Source organism: Leishmania infantum, chromosome 10 (genome assembly GCF_000002875.2).
Source record: "Leishmania infantum JPCM5 genome chromosome 10".
NCBI lineage: Eukaryota > Euglenozoa > Kinetoplastea > Trypanosomatida > Trypanosomatidae > Leishmania > Leishmania infantum.
Genome location: NC_009394.2, coordinates 173,738 through 193,998, shown reverse-complemented (window position 1 = coordinate 193,998; position 20,261 = coordinate 173,738). Strand labels below are relative to the sequence as shown.

At 60.0% G+C, this 20,261-nt stretch overlaps 5 protein-coding genes across 5 annotated transcripts; all 5 read right to left on the bottom strand.

Moving 5' to 3' along the window:
• Positions 1–1,499: 1,499 nt before the first annotated feature.
• On the bottom strand, positions 1,500–1,985 carry LINJ_10_0450 (hypothetical protein, unknown function; the record flags this gene model as incomplete). The annotated part of the gene is made up of 1 exon (XM_001463655.1): positions 1,500–1,985. The coding sequence occupies one exon, from the start codon at positions 1,983–1,985 to the stop codon at positions 1,500–1,502; it is 486 nt and encodes a 161-aa protein (XP_001463692.1).
• Positions 1,986–3,236: 1,251 nt separating this feature from the next.
• On the bottom strand, positions 3,237–5,144 carry LINJ_10_0440 (hypothetical protein; the record flags this gene model as incomplete). The annotated part of the gene is made up of 1 exon (XM_001463654.1): positions 3,237–5,144. One exon carries the CDS (start codon positions 5,142–5,144, stop codon positions 3,237–3,239), a length of 1,908 nt encoding a protein of 635 aa, XP_001463691.1.
• Positions 5,145–7,141: 1,997 nt separating this feature from the next.
• On the bottom strand, positions 7,142–8,911 carry LINJ_10_0430 (dihydroxyacetone kinase 1-like protein; the record flags this gene model as incomplete). Its single annotated transcript, XM_001463653.1, has 1 exon — positions 7,142–8,911. One exon carries the CDS (start codon positions 8,909–8,911, stop codon positions 7,142–7,144), a length of 1,770 nt encoding a protein of 589 aa, XP_001463690.1.
• A 2,048-nt stretch (positions 8,912–10,959) lies between these two features.
• On the bottom strand, positions 10,960–12,936 carry FT5 (putative folate/biopterin transporter; the record flags this gene model as incomplete). The annotated part of the gene is made up of 1 exon (XM_001463659.1): positions 10,960–12,936. The coding sequence occupies one exon, from the start codon at positions 12,934–12,936 to the stop codon at positions 10,960–10,962; it is 1,977 nt and encodes a 658-aa protein (XP_001463696.1).
• Positions 12,937–15,052: 2,116 nt separating this feature from the next.
• Positions 15,053–17,149, bottom strand: LINJ_10_0410 (putative folate/biopterin transporter; the record flags this gene model as incomplete). The annotated part of the gene is made up of 1 exon (XM_001463658.1): positions 15,053–17,149. The coding sequence occupies one exon, from the start codon at positions 17,147–17,149 to the stop codon at positions 15,053–15,055; it is 2,097 nt and encodes a 698-aa protein (XP_001463695.1).
• Positions 17,150–20,261: the final 3,112 nt, after the last annotated feature.

Sequence of the window (20,261 nt, the reverse complement as noted above, 5' to 3'; positions counted from 1 at the left end):
ACTACTCCAAACATCAGCAACGCAGCAGCACCCGTCAAGAAAGCCTTGCGAGCTGCGGCGCCTCCACCGACCGAACGTGATCCTTCTCTTGGTCACCAGATTCAGTACAGCCTGTGCGTGTGTCTCTCTGAGTCTGCGTCCAACACGGTGGGCAGATACATACACACACAGGGACAGGACGGGACAGCGAATGTGTGTAGCCAATGACGAAAAGGAGAAACCTGCGAACCACTGATGCATGTGTGACCCCCGCACCGCAACGAGGAGGGCCCGTAGCGCTCGGCCCGGAAGCCTGCAAGACAGCGCCAACCGAAACAAACAACAAAGAGAGCAAAAAACGTTGAAGCAGCCACACGTCTTCTCAGTTCCGACGTTGTGAAGGATGGACCTCTGTGCGGCGCCCCACCCGATGTGTCGCGTGCTCCCTCCCCTTGTCAAGCCTGTTGAGGTGATATATAGGAGAGGGGCGCGGCCATGAGCCCCGAAAGGAGGCGGCAAGACGTTTAATGAGACGAAGGTCTGCTTTTTTTTTGAAGAGAGAAAGAGCAAGAGGAGGTGCACGGCCCTTCGCGCGGCTGCAGACCGGAGAGCTCGCACTGCACGAGGCTGCACAAATTTTCGACTGCAGTGATGCTCTGACAGCTCACTGCGGTGTGTCCGTATGGGTTTGGTGGGCTGGCCCGTGCCATGCATTCCATGTGGCAGCAGTAGTCGCTACAACATTGGCAGCCGATCTACATGTGCGCGTGCATGAGAAAGTGAACAGCAACTGCAAAACAACAAAAAAAAGGCCGAGAGGCGTGCGAGGAGTGAGATCACACCGAGCCTCCCAGACGGCATCCTGGGCGTCTCGCACCCACCGTCTCCCTCCCGGCAAAGGCGTTCCCCTCTTGGTTCGGGTGCAAAGAAAAAGAACAACAAAATGACGAGCCGCCGGCGAACAGTATCGCATCTTCACGCTAGCCGTTCGGCCCTTCCCTCCCTCTCCCTTTCCTTCTATCCCGTCCGTCCGTCGCTGTGCGCGGGGTCGAACGGCAGGCCGAGGCAGCATACGCGCGCGCGAGGAGAACACTCACACCCGATAAAGAGACGCACGCACGCTCGCCTGCGAAGAGATAAAGAGGGCTCGCGCTGCGTGAGCCGATCATGGCCGACATGAACGCATCGTGTAGTCGCATGTGCGGTGACACATGGGTCGATCCACAGGACGCACGTGCACACAGAGAGAGAGGGAAAGAAGCGCGAGAGTGAGCAGATCATTTGAAGCAACAAAAAAAAGAGGATCATGGAAAACAGTGGCACGGATAAGAGAGAGGAGGAGGAGGAGGAGGAGGATTGACGGGTGCGTTCGCGTCCGGTGTAGTGATGCATGAGCACTGGCAACACACACTACAGAATACGCTCCCCACCCTACCCCCACCGCCGACACGCCGCACCCTGCATCTGTACCTCCCAACTCACCCACGCACGAAGACGCACACTCGCATTGGGATGCCCTTCTATGACGCAAATATCTTCACAATGTAGCTGACCTTGCGACACACAAGGCACGGCATCTTCACCGGGCCATCAAACGCTCCGAACAACACCGTTTCCTCGTAGGTGCGGGCAGCCTGCATGAGACAGGGCTCGCAGAGGCAGATGTGGCGGCACAGCACAAACATGAACCGCTGCCGCCGCTCAAAGCAGCACACGCACATCCCACGGCGACTGCGGCGACCGCTGCTGTACTCATCCTGCCGCCTGAGACCGCCCCCAAACTCCAGGCGTTGCTCCAGCAGATCCTCCTCGATCGCGTTCGCACACGCCGCGGCGCAGTCTTTGGGCGGTGGCAGGCGGTAGTAGCCCGTCTCAGCCTCCTTCGCTTGCCCCCCCTCGCTGCGCTGCGTGTACCACTCGTACAGGAAGCTGCCGCCGAGGAAGACGATGGTGCCGAAGCTGATTGCCAGCGCAACAGCCAGACCACTTCCAGGTGGACACGGCATTCCGGTTCTATGCGCGAGTGGTTCGTTTCCCTTGGCGAGTTCGGTGCGCTGAGATATGAGTGGGTTGGGCAAAGACGATAAGTCGCCAACCCGCGCGAGCGGATCAGATGCGCAGCTGCGCCACGAGTGGTTGCCTGCGCACAAACGACAACAACGAAAAGAAACAAGAAAACATAAAGTGAAGCGCAGACTGACACGATTATAGATGAGTCGTCCGTGTGTATGGGCTGTGTATGGATGCGATGGCGCGCAGGTGAGTCGTGCGTCGGTGATACAGAGACTGCCTGTTAGTCGATGTGCGGCGCGACAAGGACCAGAGGCAGGCAGGGGCGGTATTCTGCGATACGCGTTGTATCACTCGCAGCTGTCAACGTTGGAGCTCGAGAAGGGTCAGAGGACAGGAAGGATGAGATAAAGAGTTGGGAGGGAAGGGGCGAATCGGCGGAAGAGGAAGGACAACACAGGCAATGCCGCTTATTGCGCTGGGGCGTGGGCAGGTCTCCCACTACGCGCCTCGACGTGAGCAGGGCTTACACCGCCTCTGGGTTCTGTTTCGTCAGTAGCCCGTCTCATACATGTGCCGACGTCTTCAGCGTCTGCGAGAACGCCGCTGTGGTGCCCTTATGAAAACGCATCGGGAGGAACACACACACACACACACACACACGCATCCACAGACAGAGAGAGAGAGACGGGTGGGGAGGGGCTTGTGCGACACCTTCTCCACGGTACACCTCGAGCGCTCCAGAAGTGAGAGTCGGCGAAACAACGTCCCTTTCCCTGCCAGCCACCCCAACCCCTCATCCCCGGCAAAAAAAAAGACAAGAAAGAAGAACAGAGAGTGGAGAGGCAAGCGGGACAGAAAAGCAGCAGTAGCCACAACAAGTAGCCCCCTCTTTCAAAAAAAAAAAGAAGACAACGGGCAAGGCAGGAACGCATCGTGACGTTCACGGACGCCTCTGCTCCCCCAAACCGCAACAAGAACAAAGAAAACGGCGGTGCCGCACAGCCACATTTCCGACTTCGGCGAATGCTGCTGCGCTACATGCGGCGTGCTCGTGATCTGTCCAAGAGGGGGAGGAAGCAGTCATAGGAACTAGCGGACGTGCGCCCCACCTTCTCGCACACCGGGTCGTTCGCCGCAAACGTGCTAACAGCAGGCTGCGCGGCCGCCTGGCTGACAGACCACAACCCCGCGCCCAGCAGGCGCGGTTGTCAGCGCCTGCGACACGACGGACACCGGCTGTGCCATCAACTAGCACATCCCGGTGTCATGGCGTCTGTGCTTCCCCTCTCTCGGGTGTAAGACGGAAGATGCACCACCGCGCGAGGGTGTGATGAGCCGGGCACAGCGGGTGCCAGAGCTGCTTCGACCAGAGACGCCGGCTCAGGCTTCAGCGGCGGCACAGAAGCAGCGCCACATAGACCACGAGCTCTATGCCCACTGACCAGAGGGGGCGGTGACTCTGCGATGGTGAGGGCCGGCAGCGACGGCGCCAGCGCGCCTTGGCGTGCGCGTTTCGCTGCGGTGGCATGACGGCGAGACAGGCGCACTGGAGACGGCGCCGACGAGGGCCTAGGAGAAGGGGAACGGCCCGATAGCCACCCGGCCGCCGACAGTCGAGGCGGTAAGAGCGCCAACGGTGATGGCTCGCCCCGCTGTGCCCGGAGGAGCACAATAAACACGTCGGAAGATTGAAACGCCGGGAGGTCACAGAGTCGCATGTTCGCCGTCGCAGAAGAGGTCTCGACACCGCTGATGTCCGATGTCCCCGCGTCGAATACAAGGCCAGTCCGGGCGTACTTCAGCTGCACCTGTGCTCCTCGCAATTTCAGGTACTGAACCACGCGCTGCGCCAGCACGGCCACGCTCGACCGCCGGTCTGCCGTTACCCGCAGCGTGCGGCCGGAGAGCGTGCACACCCGCAGAGCGATAGGGTCTTCACCGTCGCCGTGACTGCTGGTGGCGCGCGGTGCGGAGGCGGCCGTGACAGCTTCCTGGACGGAGAGAGCCAGCGGCGGCTCCCGCCGTGCTTCTCGATTCCTTGCATCGCGTAAGGCCCCTGACAGAGCTGGGGATGGGGCGAAGCAGTCCTTCGTCGATTCGCATACAACGGACAGCCGCCGCGGTGTCGGAGAAGTCAGGAAAGGCAACAGCACCGAGGCCAGAGGCGTTGGTGTATGCCTCGGCGAGTCTCGAGCGATGGAAACTGTCGGCCAGTCTGACGCAGTTACCGGTGCCCCCTGTGCGTCGCACGTGTGTAGCGCCGACGGACTCCACGGGTGTGGTGACGAGCGAGGGGGCGTGCAGCACGCGCCGCTGCAACTGCGGCTGCTCTCCAGCAACCTTGTCTGTCGCAGAGGCGCGCTTCGTGCAGCTGATGATGTCTTGTCGTCGCCCTCCTCGACTCTCTCGGCGGCAGAGTAGCATGCCTGCGCTCGGGTGTCGTGCGCGCACCACACCGGCACCACAGCCGAATGCGAGGATCGCTCGATGCAAGTCGGAGAGCGGAGGACCACGCCAGCAGAGCCTGCATAAGAGGGCAAGAGGGGCTCCGCAGAGGCGACATCAGGAGCGAGAACGGATGCGGCCACCAGCCGGGGAGGTGTGTGTGACCCGTCAGGTACTCCCGAGCCGCGAAGTGCTGCGTCGATGGCGCCATCGTCCGCATTGTCTAGCGGGGGGTTAGGGGCTGTAGACGAACCGGCTAACCACGACATCACCCGCTCCTGGCGCTGTCTGATGACCTGATCGGTGTCGCCACCGAGATGAGTGGCACCCAACACCGTAGTGCCCGTACGTCGTTCGCTGGTGTTCAGTGCCGTCGTAGTCGCAGGTGCCAATGCTACGAGATTGCGGTCCGACGCAGATTGCTGCAGCGCCAGGAGTCGCTCCGGCGTCAAGGGCGGTTGCGATGGTGGCGATGTGGGGGCTGCATCTCCATTGAGGTGAGGAAAGCAGAACAAGTCTGCGTCGTTGCTGCTGCAGGAGAGCATCACTGACGACGGTGATGAGTGCTCTTGACCTTCTGCCTGCGCCGGTGGCGGCGATGTCACTACATCGAGGGGAACAACGGCGCTTCTATTCGCTTTCTTGTGGGGTACCGGTTCCTGAATACCCTCGCCGAGACCGTGAGGTGGAGTGCAGACACGACGCATGACAACACCCCGTCAGACACATTCACACACACAGAGACAAAACAGTGCCGCTGCTGCTGAAATTGTGAAGGCTGCGCGAAAGCAAAGGACTCTATGCACAGACGTTTCGTTTAGTGTGTGTCAAGTCTCTTCTCTAATTCTTGGTGCTGAGTGTGCGCCGCTCTCCGTGCTTGCGCGGGTGTGCGCGTGCCACACATTGTCCAGTGGGACACGCTGGATGAGAGGAAAACAGAAGACAGAAGGAGGGCACGCAGCCAGAGAAAGAGAGAGATGAGGCAGGGAGGGGAGGGGGGAGGGAAGCCCCTGCGGTGTGCTTCCCTTTTCCGCGAACCCCTATCACCGGAAGAACGCATGTTCAAGTGGCAGCTCACAACACAGGTGTCCGGGCGACACAACAGGGAACGGAAGAAACATCGGAGCGTGAGCCTTTGGAGAATGGGGCGAGTGCTGACCCGGACTGCAGTGCAACGTGCAACGCCTCTTCCCTTGAGAGGCGTGACGCCACAGAAGGCATCCTTCGCGCTCTTCTCTTTTCTCTTTTTGTGCCATTCGTTTTTTCTTCCGACGAACCCAATGATAACAGCAGGGGGTGGGGTGACGCGCGCCACGTCCGACTGCAGAGGAGCGGGCTGGGGACGTGGGAGGCACCCACAACCAATGAACACATCTACTGGCGCACGGGAAGCGCCATACCCTTCTTCTTTGGGTGCGCTGTGCCGGCAACCCGCCAAACCCCTCAAGAGGAGGAAGGGTGGATGGGGCCGTCTTTCTCCGTCCCTCCATCTCTCCCTGTGCTCCCGCGCAGGTCCGCACACACTTCGCTTTTGTGCCGCGGAAGCGCCGTCCCTTCATCGTCTTCTGCACCCCGCCCTCTCTGTCTCTGGCATGCGCAGGCCCCAAGACGACCTCATCCCCACCACTACCCTCCCCCCGCAAGCGATGAGGAACGAGGACAGTCTCGAGTACATGAAAGACGCACCCCTCCACACAAAACTCCCTAAACAAAACACAAGGAGCAAGAGGGAGAGGGAGACGAAGCGATGACGTTGCGCAGGCTGCGGCGGCCGCCTACCTTCCTCTCTGAGCAGGGATGTGGGGGGGGTGTGTGCGCGCGAGAAGAGGAACACGTCTTTTAGGAAGCGGGCACGCACGCACACACGCACACACGCACACACACGCACACGCACACACACGCACACGCACACGCACACGCACACACGCACACGCACACACGCACACAGAGTCCCAAAGAGAGAGCGCGCGTTTTCGTTCTCTCTCTATACTCTGTTTATATTGTACCGCGTGCTGGGGGTTGCACACGCCAGCACGCGGGTGGTGATTGGCTGCGGGAGAGGACGGGGGGAGGGTTTAGGGGGAAGGTGTTTCGCAGATATTCGAACGAAGAAAGGACAGGAGTGTGCGTGAAGCGGGGAGATGATCCGGCCGCCCTGAAAGCGTAACCATCAACCACCGACATGTAAACAGGTACACAGACACACAATATGAACAACGGCGAAAACAAAAACGCCAAGAGACAGGACAAGAGCAACGCGACTGTGTACTACGGAGCAGGAGAGGGCCGCATGGCGCAGGAAGATTGAGTAGACACGCAATAACGAAGCTGATGCACGCGAGATAGAAGGGGAGGGGGCCGGCGGTGGACGCGTATTTGGCTCGTCTCCTCGCCGCCCCACCGCCACCCCCACTGTGAGGCCGACAAGGCAGCATAGACGGTGTGGAGGCAGCCGCCACGCCACAAAACAAGAAATCAGAAGACGAGAATGCAAGAGGCGAGGGGAGGAGCGAGACGCGGTGGCGCCGGCGATATACCCAAGTAGAAGTGCCATACACTCCTCCGCGTAACCGATCAGAAGCGAGGGTATGTGAAGGAGAGCAAACATCCCCAAAGACATCTCTACCTCTACATGACGGCAGACTAACAGTCACATAACACTTACAGCATGCGGATCGTACATATACATTGACAGGCTTCCCGATCAGCTGCTCTCCCAGGCAAGCGCCTCGACCCAGGCCACCACGAGCTCCGCGCCCGGGTCCTTCTTGCCGACCTCCTTTCCTTCCATGTAGCGACTGCGGCCGAGCTGGGCGGGAAGCAGCGCCGTCGCGTCGGCGGCCGCCCGCGCCGCTTCGTGGCACGCCTTGAGCAGCTCCGGCATCGTCGCCGCCGCTGCGACGGCCGGGCACACGCGCATGCCTTCCAGCACGTCCACCATCGTGCGATCGCCCTGGCGCGCGCCGCTGAGCTCCTGCACATCGTGGCTTCCGTGCGCAAGTGCCGCGCGCACCGCCTCAACTGCGCCGCCGCTCTTCAGCGCCTGCGCCGCGGCGTTCCCGCCGCCGATGAGCAGCGCACCGTAGAGCGGGCCAGAGGTGCCGGCGAAGGCGTCGGCGACGGCTTTGGAGATGAGCGTGAAGGTCCGCCGCACGTCGGCCTCCCACGGCAGGTAAGGCAGCATTTCCAGCACCGCCATTGCCGAGCGATGCACGCCGCTGCCGAGGTCGCCGTCGCCTACCTCCGCGTCCAGGCCGTTAAAGTAGGTCTCCATCGTCATGAGCTTCTCGAAGACGCGCTGCACGGCGGCGCAGAGGGGGCTGCCGGTCGGCGTGGCTGCCGCGCGCCCTGCTGCCTCCGCCTCTTGCCGTGCCAGCTGCAGCGCAGTGAGCGGCCCCGGAACCGTCGCACCGCTTAACTGCGGCGCGTGGAAGTTCATGAGCGGCTTCTGCAACGCGTTCGTGTTGAGCATAAACTCCAGGTCCCTCTCGTCCTCGACTACGAGCAGCGTCAGCGAGAAGCCGTGCATGTCTAACGATGTCATGTGGCGTCCGCTGTGCACTCCAACAACAGTGAGCTGCGCGGCGGCAAGTTCGCGCAAGGAGTGGTGCGCAAGAGTAGACATCTCCAGGTCCGTTGTCCCACCCAGGTTGTTCACCAGCAAGAGCGCCTTGACACCGGCGTGGATGGCGGTGGTCTTGCCGGGAGCACCTACTTCTCCCTTGCCCATCAGAATCCTGATGAGGAAGTGGACGAGGGACGCCGCGCCTTGGAAGGGGATCTGGAAGAGTCCCTTCTCTCCATGGATACCCAGCCCCACCTCAACCGTTCCGGAGGGCATCACAGACGAGGCCGGGTTGCCCGGCAGCGAGCAGGACGAGAGCGAGGCACCGATGGATCGCATGTTGCGTGAGACGCGGTCAGCGAGCGCCTTCAGCTGCGTCAGCGACAAACCACGCTCCGCAGCAGCGCCGAGAATTTTGTAGAGGAGGCAGCATCCCGCCACACCGCGACGCTTCTGTACATCTTTAGTGCCGAACACCGCATCATCGGCTGCCAGCACCGTTTCGACTTGAATCCCCTCTGCACGGGCTTGGCGGACGGCGTACTCGAAGTTGAGAATGTCGCCAGCGTAGTTTTTGATGATGACGAGGATACCTGGACCATCAGGTCCCTGGAGCTTGGCCAGGTACTCTATGCCGGCGCTCACGTGCGCCGTGGGCGGGGAGGCGAAGACGCTGCCGCATACCGCCGCGCTCAGCCAGCCCTTAGCGACGAACCCAGAGTGAGCCGGTTCGTGGCCGGAGCCGCCGCCACAGAGCAGCAGGACCTTGGTCGGATCTAGGCAACAGGAGACGACAACGTTGGTGTTCTCTATCTTCTTCACACGGTTGTTCAGCTCACAGAGGCCGTCCACAGCAACCGCCACGACGCTGCTGGGCTCATCGATAAACTTCGGCACCACGGCGGACATCTTGCAGGACGGGCTCGCCTGTAAAGACGGGGCTGAGTTCCGTTTCGAAGGTGAGGTGGGGGAGAGGATGACGGGAATCGTGGCGTGAGAGGGACTACCACATATCCTTTCACGAGAGAGACGAGACGAGAGGAGAGGAGAGGAACGCAAGGCCTTTTCCTAGCTTGCAGACACAAAATCGAGGGAACCTGCGAGGGACACAAGGGGAGAACGCCATCTTGGCAACGTGTGTCCGCTTCTCCGTCATACAACGCGAGTTCACTCGTGCCCTCTCCCGCCCCCTCACCACAACGCACCGCCCTGCCACAGACGCAATCACGTGCTGCGAGGCAGCCGTGAACACACGGGTTACAGCACATGCGCCGCCCCCGCTACCTGCGCACGGCTTCTGCTTCACGCGTTGCCCGCACACCGCCTCACAGTGCGCTGCCCTTGTGCCGGTCGCAGCCTCGTGCACCCCTCGGGGTGGCTCACGCCCCCCTCCCCCACACACACCACCAGTAAGCAGTGAGGGCAGGGTGGGGTGCGTTCGAGTTGCTTTAAGGTTTTGATCATAATATGGATGGCGCAAGCGTGCTCAGTAGTGCAGGTCGCTCCGACGCCACGCCACCCAGGACCTCACCGCCGACATCAGCAGCGATGGGCTGCTCTGGCTCTCCCCCCCCAAACACTCAGAGTGGGGGCACTGGACGCTGAGCTACCGCGCGTTTGGGTGGCCGGCTTCATCGGGGCACACACGCACTTAGAGAAAACAAAACAACACCCAAAGGAGAGATGCGTGAGCGGCACTGCCCGTCCCGTTCGCACTCTCACCCGACAAGACAAAAGCCAGCACACACCCACACATGCTCGCAGAGGCCGACGTTTTACGACGCCCATCTCAGTGCGACAGCGAGGGAGCGCAGCGTCGGAGGAGAACACACAGGCACACACACACACACACACACACACCCTTCCCGCCCGAGGGCGATGGACCACTGCGGATCCCTTGGTAGAAGAAAGGAGGGTCAAAACTAAAGACATGTAAGAGAAAAGCTCACGATGCGAGAGACATGCGCCAACGGCACCGCACGAAAATAAAGGCACTCGTCGGAGGGAAGACGAGGTGGGGCGCGCACCAAGAGGAGGGAGAGCAGACAGAGGGCTTTGTCACAGGAAAGTGGAAGTTCGGGGAGAAACAGTGCCGCAGGGACGGACAACACGCAGGCAGCACGCACGTCCACGTCGACCTTAGTTCCTCTCAGCTGCCAAAACACCCGTACACACACACACACATATATATATATATGTATAAAGGCATCCACAGGGAAAAATAAGATGTTAAAGCAGGTTAGGAGCGCCTGGCCATTGCACTCCACCCGTCAGCACATTACAATGCAGGCAGGCAGAGGCCACGTTTTGTGTGCGTGCGTATGCTTGTGCGTGCGTGTTTACGCCATGACGCGCACGATGGGCTCCACGCTGGCATCTCACTGAGTCGAACACACACACACACACACACACACACCTCCCACGCTCCACAGTGGCGTGTGCTCCATAAACATTCACGCGCATTACTGACGTTGGAATGGCAGGGGGTGGAGAAACAAGGAAAGAAAACAGGAGACGAAACGGCAAGGATCGTCTAGAGATGATGCTAAGGAGGGAGGGGGCGCGGTCGGTGTCGAAGGAGGTGATACCGGAATACAGCACAGAAGGAAGCGACTCGACCGGAGCAAGCACAAGCCAAAGAAAAGGGAAGACAGGAGGACAGCGATGCATCCACTTTTTGGCATTGTCGGAGGAGATTGTAGGGGGCGGGGGAGGAGGGAGGGAGAGACGAAGGCAAAGACGGCGATCTGCAAGGCTCACTTTCGCGCACACACAAAATAAGACGCTGTGGTACACCCGCCATCGCTCCTCGCCCTCCTCTCCCTCCCCCGGACACCGTGAACTGCTTCTGCCTTTCAGTTGCTTGCTTTGTTCTTTTTTTTTCTGCTCTTGCCTGCCCACCGGCCCGGCTCCTTCGCACACTCGCTCGCCGTTCGGAAACCGGCGTACCCCACGCCTCACGCGCGCTTCCTCTCTGCTTGCAGGTCTTTCGTTGCTACGTCAGCAGCCTCCACCGACGAGGTGTTCTCTTCGAAGCCGTCCTCAGCCTGCGCCGCGTCCAGAGCGACTTGGTGGCTGACGGCGCTCTTGACCGCTTTACCATCAACGTCGAGGTCATCGCAAATGCGCGCGTTCGGGATCAGCAGAGTAAGCGGAACCACCAGCAGCGGCAGCATGATGTGACCGACGAGCAGAAGCCATGGTACGTTACTGAAGTTGCACGGGGGTGTGGTGGTGATGCTCCAGCCATACTCCATGATGATCGCACCGAGAGACGACGAGGTGGTCTGGCCAAGGTTGGAGAAGCCCGCCATCAGCGCATACACGACACTCTCCGAGCCACGAGGGCACAGGCGAGACAGCAGCACGATCATCGGCATCCAGGCCAGCATGTAGCACACTTGATACACAACAGCATCACCGCAAATGTACATGGCGTGGTCAGGGATGCCGATGTACACGTTCCAGCGCTTCACCATGATGATGTCGAAGACGGAGGCAATGATCTGCACGACAGTCGTGATGCAGAACGTGAGGCGGTAGCTGTGCTTCGAAAAGATGTAGTTGAAGGCTGTCACACCAATAAGACCGCCAATGTTGCCAATGACGGCCGCCACCGTGTTGTAGAAGGTGTAGGTGAAGTGCGGCCCATCAGGCAAGCACTCCGCGTTGGCCAAGTAGAAGCTGTCGAGCGCACCGGGAAGCTGCAGGTACACTGTCATCTGCAGGTATCCAAAGACGTTGGCCTTCGCAATCACCAGCGGCATGGCCCAGAAGGACGTAGCGCAGCAGATGGTCGAGATGACCACACATATGATGAGCAAACCCAGTGTATCCGCGAGTATGGAGCCGCACGTCATGGCCACAACCGAGCACGTCATGACGATGCTGTACACGAAGATCTTCCAGTTGCGGATAATTACCTCCTTGTTCATCTCAAAGAGGCCGAAGAGACAGGGGACGGGATGCGGGACTTCATAGGGCAGGTACTCGTCATCCGCAAGCTCTTCGTCCTCTTCCTCCCCTACGACGAGGGCGTCGCTGCACATCTCCTCCTCGAGAGCCTCACGCTGACGCTGCTCTAACTCCGGCACGCCCTCCTCGTCCGACAAGTGGTTCTCCGGGTGCAAGTTTTTCTTTGTCCCCACAGCTGCACCACTCGGCGCGCCGTTCACTAGGGCGACCACATCGTCTTTCCCGCTTCTGACGTGTCTGCTGTCCTGTGCCGGCAGCAGACCAAGTGCCACGCGCTCCTTCCGCAAATCCTCGTAGAGCAGCGCTGCATCGGCCGCCCGTTCAACGCGGTTCTTGCGCTCCCCGTACCAGTTGAACAGGAAGAAGACGCCGGTGACACATTGCAGAACGGCGGAGATGAAAACGCCCACCTGCTGCTTTCCTTGGTCGGACAGGGGGCCCTGAATCGCGGCCGCAACGATGGCGCCCACCATGATGAACAACCAAATCCAGCTCACCAGCGCCGGTCCGGGCCGTGGGTTGAAGCGCATCAGGCGACTGTAGTGGCCCTCCGACAAGATATCCACGTTGGCCTTGCCGTAGGAGCACAGGAACACAAAGGCGGCGGCAATGTCGGCGGAGGCAGGTCTCGCGGGCAGCAGGCCGTAGAGGAGGGCGAAAACGGCACCACCCAGGCAGGAGACAAACATGTACCAGCGCTTCGTGTAGCCGAGGAAGGCGAAGCCGTCGCAGAGCATCGCGGTGAGGGCCTTGATGGACCACCCCATCGTAGAGATACCCGCCAACCGCTGATACCGCTGACCGTCAATGCCGTAGCGGGACATGAACATGGGCTGCCGCGAGTAGCTGATGAGCTGATCCGCGATGCCCTTGCAGAGGAAGTAGCACATACCGAGGGAGACGACCACCTTGGGACCATAGCCTTCCGCTGCCTCACTGAAGATGGGGACGTGCCGCATCCATGGGCACTTGACGAAGAGTGAGGTCGCCTCAGGGTGGGCTAAGTGCGCCTTCCCGTCGACCGGGCTCTGGAGACCGCCAGTCGTTGCCGGCTTTTGTTGCCGTGCCGCTGCTGCTGCGTCCTGGTCCGGGGCGCGAGGGCTGCCAGGCGTGAAGTCGTCGTGCACGCGTCCATCGCTGGGGGAGTCCATCGCTACAGCACCCGTGCTTGATGGTGGCGGTGATCGGTGATGCCTGCGGTGGTTAGTTAGAAAGTCTTTTAAAAGGCTAACGCGAGGGCTGGAGAGGGAGAGGGAGAGTGAGAGAGACACGTCAACGCACGAGACTCACGACAGGAAGAGAAGCGTGCCTTGCGTTGCGGAGAGAATGAAGATGAACAAAGTCGAATGTGAGGGCAAAAAATAAAACCAAGAAACCAACGAAGGAGCAGCGCGACGAACAGACTAACGGGACGGGCCTGCGGATGCCAACGCGTCAGTGCGGGTATGGGTATGGAAATGGGCATGGTGTGCGTGTGTGTGAGGGGGATGCCGAGAGGAAGATCGAAAGGGGAGAGAGGTGAACAGAAAACACAACAGGGAGAGGGACATCGGGACGAAGCCTTGAGAGGTAGAGGGAGAGGGGGGGGGCAGGGCTACACGCGGGATGGCTACGTGATGTAGGCGAACCACCATTCAGTACTCAACCAGAAGTTTTCGGCGGGATCAGGTAAGACTGCTGGGTGAGAATGTGCTGCCAAACTGCAGCTCCACCCTGGGCACTCTCTCCACGCCAACCACCCCTCTCGTGCTGGCGTACACATTTGAGAGCTTTCTGCCAGGCATTTTTTGGTGCTTCTTACTTTTCGGAAACGGAATTGTATATAATGATGATGCCCCCCGTGTCCGTGTTGGCCTCGGCATCGGCACACATCCAGCACGTTTTGCGTGAGAGGGAGCGGCCCAGAAAAGCAGATCGAGCGACCGAAGGAGATCGGTAGAAGAAGAGGACAGAGAAGGAGGAAGAAAAGGAGAGAGGGGCATCCGAAGAACAGAATAACAGCGGAGGAGCGATGCGCTTAGGTCCTTCTCTGTCTCTATCTCTCGCTCCCGTCCCTTCGTCCTCTCCACCTATGCACCACTTCCTGCTTGCAACATCACGACATCACATGCTTACACACACACACACACACACACACACACACACACACACACACGCACACACACAGACAGCAGGAGCGGAAAAGGACAGCAACGCTCCAAAGGAGAGGTCGTGGCGGCGGTGGTGCGCAGACCGGCTACCTGCGCAGACAATGCAGGCTCACAGGCCACACATCAAACACTCAGAGAGAAAGAGATCGCATTGCCCGCGAGGGTCCACAGTAACGAGCTAACTGAGACGCGACACGCACACACGCACAAGAACGAAGAGAGAGGGGCATCCATGATGGAGATGTGAGAGCACGAAAAGTGAAAAAAAAAAGAGATCGATGATACAACAAACAAAGGCACAAAAATGGCCTCAAGAACTCGTCCGTACGTGCACTCAGCACGCACAAGGCTCAAGCACACCTATGGTGCAGACTTATCCGGTGCGAAAGTGGCACGGCACATGAACCGCAACGATCGGCTGGCGTGCAACGGGCTCTTCTTGTGCCAGGAAGAGCCCGCTTGGTTTCGACTTTGCCTTCGTTAGAAATATAAACCGAAGGAGAAAGGGCGACACCGTGAATGTCCGCCAAAGAAAATGAGGATGAGCATCAAAGACCCCACAGGGTGCCCTTCCCCTTTTACCGCATCACCAGCATAGAGTCCCCTTCTTCGGTCGCCGTCAGTCAACCAGCTCGACGAAATACCGAATAAGGGGCCTCGCGCAGGAACACATTAGTCACCACCGAGCAGAGTGGAGCGACGATCCAACGTAAACAGTACAAACCGCATCTGACACAACACTTCCCCTCTCACCTAATGAGTGTTCGCTTCTCCGTCATACAACACGAGTTCACTCGAGCCCTCTCCCGGCCCCTCACCACAACGCACCGCCCTGCCACAGACGCAATCACGTGCTGCGAGGCAGCCGTGAACACACGGGTTACAGCACATGCGCCGCCCCCGCTACCTGCGCACGGCTTCTGCTTCACGCGTTGCCCTGCACCGCCTCCCCGCGCGCTGCCTCGCGCTCATCCGCCTTGTTCCCATGAAGCGGTTCGGCATTCATCACCGCGTCCGAGTCGGAGCTCGGCAGCGGAGCAGCTGCGACCTGCTTATCCACGGCCTGACGCACCACCTTGCCGTCAATGTCGATATCGTCGCAGATGCGCGCCTTCGGCAGCAGTATTATGCTCAGCGGAATCGCCAGCAGCGGCGTACACATGTTGCACAGGAACAGCAGCAGCGGCAGGTTGTCGTAGTTGCAGCGAGACCCGTCATCCTGCGTCTTGAACACAGGCAGGCCGTACTCCAGAAGGATGGCACCGAGAGACGCCGCGGTGGTCTGGCCAAGGCTCGCGAAGCCCGCCATCAGCGCATACACGACACTCTCCGAGCCACGAGGGCACAGGCGAGACAGCAGCACCACAGGCGGCATAAGGGCGAGCATGTACACGAGCTCACCCACAACAGTATAGCCCCAGATGTACATGGCGTGGTCAGGGATGCCGATGTACAGGTTCCAGCGCTTCACCATGATGATGTCGAACACACCACCCATAACCTGCATGATTGTCGTCACAATGAAGGTGAGGCGGTAGCCATGCTTCGCGAACAGGAAGTTGAACAGCGTCACGGTAATCATACCAACGATAGTGTTGATGACGCCAGCCACCGTGTTGTAGAAGGTGTAGGTGAAGTTGGGCAGGTTGCCGGGGCAGCCGTAGGTGTTCAAGTAGAACGCGTTTAGGGGACCGCTCACACGGATGGAAACAGCCTTATCCAGGTATGCAAACACGTTGGCCTTCGCAATCACCAGCGGCAGGGCCCAGAAGGACGCGGCGCAGCAGATGGTCGACACAACGACGCACGCAACCAGGAGGCCCAGCGTGTCGGCCAGGATGTTGGCACACAGCATCGCGATCACAGCACAGGTCATGACAACGCTGTACACGAAGATCTTCCAGTTCTTCGAAATCACCTCCGTGTTCGCCTCGAACAGCCCGAACAGGCACGGCACCGGCGGCTTGCCGTAGTACACCTCGCCCTCGGCCACCTCTTCGCCGTCGTCATACGCGTCGTCGTAGACGTCCTGCACAAGTTCACCGTTGTCGCGCTGACCATCGTTGAGGGCATCCCGTACGGCACCCTCCACGCCTTCATCCGAGTGCGAGCGCTGCGGGCTCCTCTTCCCCTTCGCCGCACCACCATGCTGCGCACCCGCCGTGCCGTTGTTCACCCCCTCGAGGCCCAGGCGCTCACGCTCCTTGCGCGTCTCCTCCAGAATAAACAGCGCGTCCTCGGAACGCAGCACGCGGTTCTTCTTCTCCCCGTACCAGTTGAACAGGTAGAAGACGCAGGTGATGGCCTGCAGCGCGGCAGACACGAAGATGCTGATCTGCGGCTTCCCGGCATCCGCGAGCGGGCCGTTCATCACAGTCGCGATGAGTGAGCCGGTCATGATCCAGAACCAGATCCAGCTCACCATGGACGGGCCAGGCTTCGGGTTCTGGCGCATCAGTCGACTGTAATGGCCCTGAGACAGGATATCCACGTTGGCCTTGCCCCAGCTCGACAGGAAGATGAAGGCACACGCGACGTTGGCCGACGCCTCCTTCGCCGGAAGGAGGCCGTAGATCAGCGCGAACGCGCCACCGCCGACGCAGGAGATGAACATGTACCAGCGCTTCGTGTAGCCGAGGAAGGCGAAGCCGTCGCAGAGCATCGCTGTGAAGGCCTTGATGGACCACCCCATGGTCGAAATCGAAGACAGGCGCTGGTAGCGGGCCACGTCGATGCCGTAGCGATCAATCATCATGGCGTACGTCTGACCATATAGAATCTGATCCGCGACGCCCTTGCAGAGCAGGTTGCTAGCGCCGAGGGCGACGATGAACTTGAGCCCGTAGCCCTTGACAGCCTCGCCAAACACGGGGACGCGGCGAACCCACGGGCACCTGGCGAACAGGGACGCTGCCTCGGGGTGGATGTACTTGCCGTCATTTCCCGCGGCGGCCGCCTCAGGCACCGCTGCTGCACCCGCGGCGTCCTTCTCGCGCTTGGGAGCGGCCTCCTTGTAGGACATCGTGGTAAGGTGTTGCGGAAGGAGTGTGGCAGATTGCTCCGGATGCAGTTTTTGTGGCGGGGTGCTGTATCGGTGTAGGGATGCGTTGGAGCCTCCAGCATCCTTGTAACAACGATCGCTGGCGGCCGAGAGGAGCGAAAAGCAGAATGGCGGCCGCGCAGGGTGTGCTGAATGTGGGCGGGGGTGACGCCACCGACAGACACAGAGAACCACGCGCTAAAAGAAATGCAGGCAGACGGGAGCTTGAATGCCTGGCATCTGTGCGTCGGATAGCGAAAGGTGCTGAGGCAGAGGGCGGAGAGAATCGGGAGGAGAGACAGCGCCAGTATGCATTCGTGCGTCTGCATGCGTGCCTCCGTGGGAGGCGCCATGGAGAACGCAACGTATGGCGAGAGCAGCCACGCATCGCCCAGGTAAATGGGCAGTTTAGAAAAGGCAGAAGGAGTGCAAACATGAATGGCGCTTGATGAGAGGAGTTTCCGTCGCTGTTGGCATCGAGTAGCGACAATGAGGGCGGAGAAGGAGAGGGGATGGAGGGTGGTGTCTTTGGCATCACTCGTGTGGTACTTGCTTTTGGCACCGTGTGTCCGCTTCTCCGTCATACAACACGAGTTCACTCGTGCCCTCTCCCGCCCCCTCACCACAACGCACCGCCCTGCCACAGACGCAATCACGTGCTGCGAGGCAGCCGTGAACACACGGGTTACAGCACATGCGCCGCCCCCGCTACCTGCGCACGGCTTCTGCTTCACGCGTTGCCCGCACACCGCCTCACAGTGCGCTGCCCTTGTGCCGGTCGCAGCCTCGTGCACCCCTCGGGGTGGCTCACGCCCCCCTCCCCCACACACACCACCAGTAAGCAGTGAGGGCAGGGTGGGGTGCGTTCGAGTTGCTTTAAGGTTTTGATCATAATATGGATGGCGCAAGCGTGCTCAGTAGTGCAGGTCGCTCCGACGCCACGCCACCCAGGACCTCACCGCCGACATCAGCAGCGATGGGCTGCTCTGGCTCTCCCCCCCCCCAAACACTCAGAGTAGGGGCACTGGACGCTGAGCTACCGCGCGTTTGGGTGGCCGGCTTCATCGGGGCACACACGCACTTAGAGAAAACAAAACAACACCCAAAGGAGAGATGCGTGAGCGGCACTGCCCGTCCCGTTCGCACTCTCACCCGACAAGACAAAAGCCAGCACACACCCACACATGCTCGCAGAGGCCGACGTTTTACGACGCCCATCTCAGTGCGACAGCGAGGGAGCGCAGCGTCGGAGGAGAACACACAGGCACACACACATATATATATATATGTACATGGAAGACCTTGCAGAACGTCAGCACCAACATCTATAGAAGGCAGAGATGTCGTACAGTGGAAAGTGAAACCAACAAATCACACACACACACACACACACGCACACACACAGACACACACAAGGCATTGTGTGGGTGGGATTCGCCGTCAGAGGAGGCGCGCAGAAAAGTTACAAGGAATGCGAAGGGGGAAAGGGAGGGGGTGGAGGGAAAGAGCGAAGAAATAAGCGCTGAGACGGAATCGCAGGCGTGACCATCGACACACATACAAACATGCGAAGAGAATTGGAGGAAAAGGGTGAAAGTACCACATGCGGGAGGGAGCGGCGCGTTGGAACGGCAGGAGAGGGAAGAGGTAGGAGGACAGCGAAAGGCGGTTTCGCCGCAATAAGAAGGCAAGACGTAATTTAAAGCAGGAACGATAGGTGCGTGTAGGAAACAAATGACAAACAACGTGTGCCTCAACTCAGCGCGAGGGGCACACACTCAGAGTCAGGGGGGAGGGAGGGCTCACCTACTCAGAAAGGGACAAGCAGGCGGAGCCGACGTCAACGACCGCGAAACACAAGCGCAGAAAGAGAGAACAGCGGAGGAGACCAAGGGCTGGGGTCTCACGGTGACGAGCTGATGCCTATCTTTGGCCACTCCTTCATGAGCCCGGCATTCACGTCTTGCGTTCCCACGGCCTTGCCGCCTACTATGTCGTCTGCTCCCAATGCCCTCGCTGTCTTTCCGCACTTCCCGGTTGAGTCGTTGCATCCAGCTTTCCCAATCCGGGCGAATACCTCGGTTCGGCTTGCGTCCTTGCGCTCTTCGTCCGCCCGCTACGTTGCAGAGTCCGGGTCCTGGATCCGGGAGCAGATGACGCCAAAAAAAAAACGAAGAACTTCAGAGAAGACGAGGGTCGGCACGTTCTCTTGGAGGACAAATACCTGCAATGACTTCTCACAACCCCCATCCCCTACTCCAACCCCAGAGTGGACGTGAAAGAAATGCGGAGGGGGGGGGCGAAGCGAAGGCAAGGAGGCCATCCGCGGACGGCGGGCCGCGCCCATGTGCCGCTTCTTTCCTTCTGGTCACTCTCACACGCTAAATGGCTACACACACAGCGGAGGAAGAATAGGAGAAAATGCTCGCACAGGAGCGCGCCGGCGGCAGCGCGCGTGTGCTGTGTGTCGACGACGGAGGTTCCGAAGGAAAGGGGAGGATGACAGGCCAGTCGCACCATCAACACAAAACGGCGTGCCGGAGGGGGTGGAGGGGAGGGGAGCGAGGCAGCGAGGAAATCGAAGCGACAACACACACAACTTGACGCCCATAGAGAGCGCGCGCTAGAGAACGAGCGGCACACGAAATCATCACCGGAAAAAAAAAGAAGAGGAGAATGTCCTACGTGTGGAGATTGACACTGGTCATTCTTGTCGTGCAGTGTATTCGTTGGGCAGCCAGGCAGCTGCCTGTCATCCTGCTCCACTTGTTTCTTGTTTCTTGCCCCCTCATACGCATGCGAGGCTGGCACAACGGGCCCCCGCATCCCCGTTCCTTTGGGTGAGCGGGCACTGCTTCTAAATAACAACCGCACAAGCGGTCGCCACTCATGCACGCGCACGCGAGGGAGGGAGGGAAAGCGGGAGATGCAGAGTGCCGTCGTGGATCTTGCGTTCGCAGAGGCGCACAAGCGCCGCGGCAAAACGACATGCGACGCTTCGGGGCCGCTGCCCTCGCCACCGCCGGGCAGGTTTCGTCGTGCCCATGCCTTTCCCTTCCTCGCGCATGTTGCCAAGCAGCGGCAAGATGTGCAC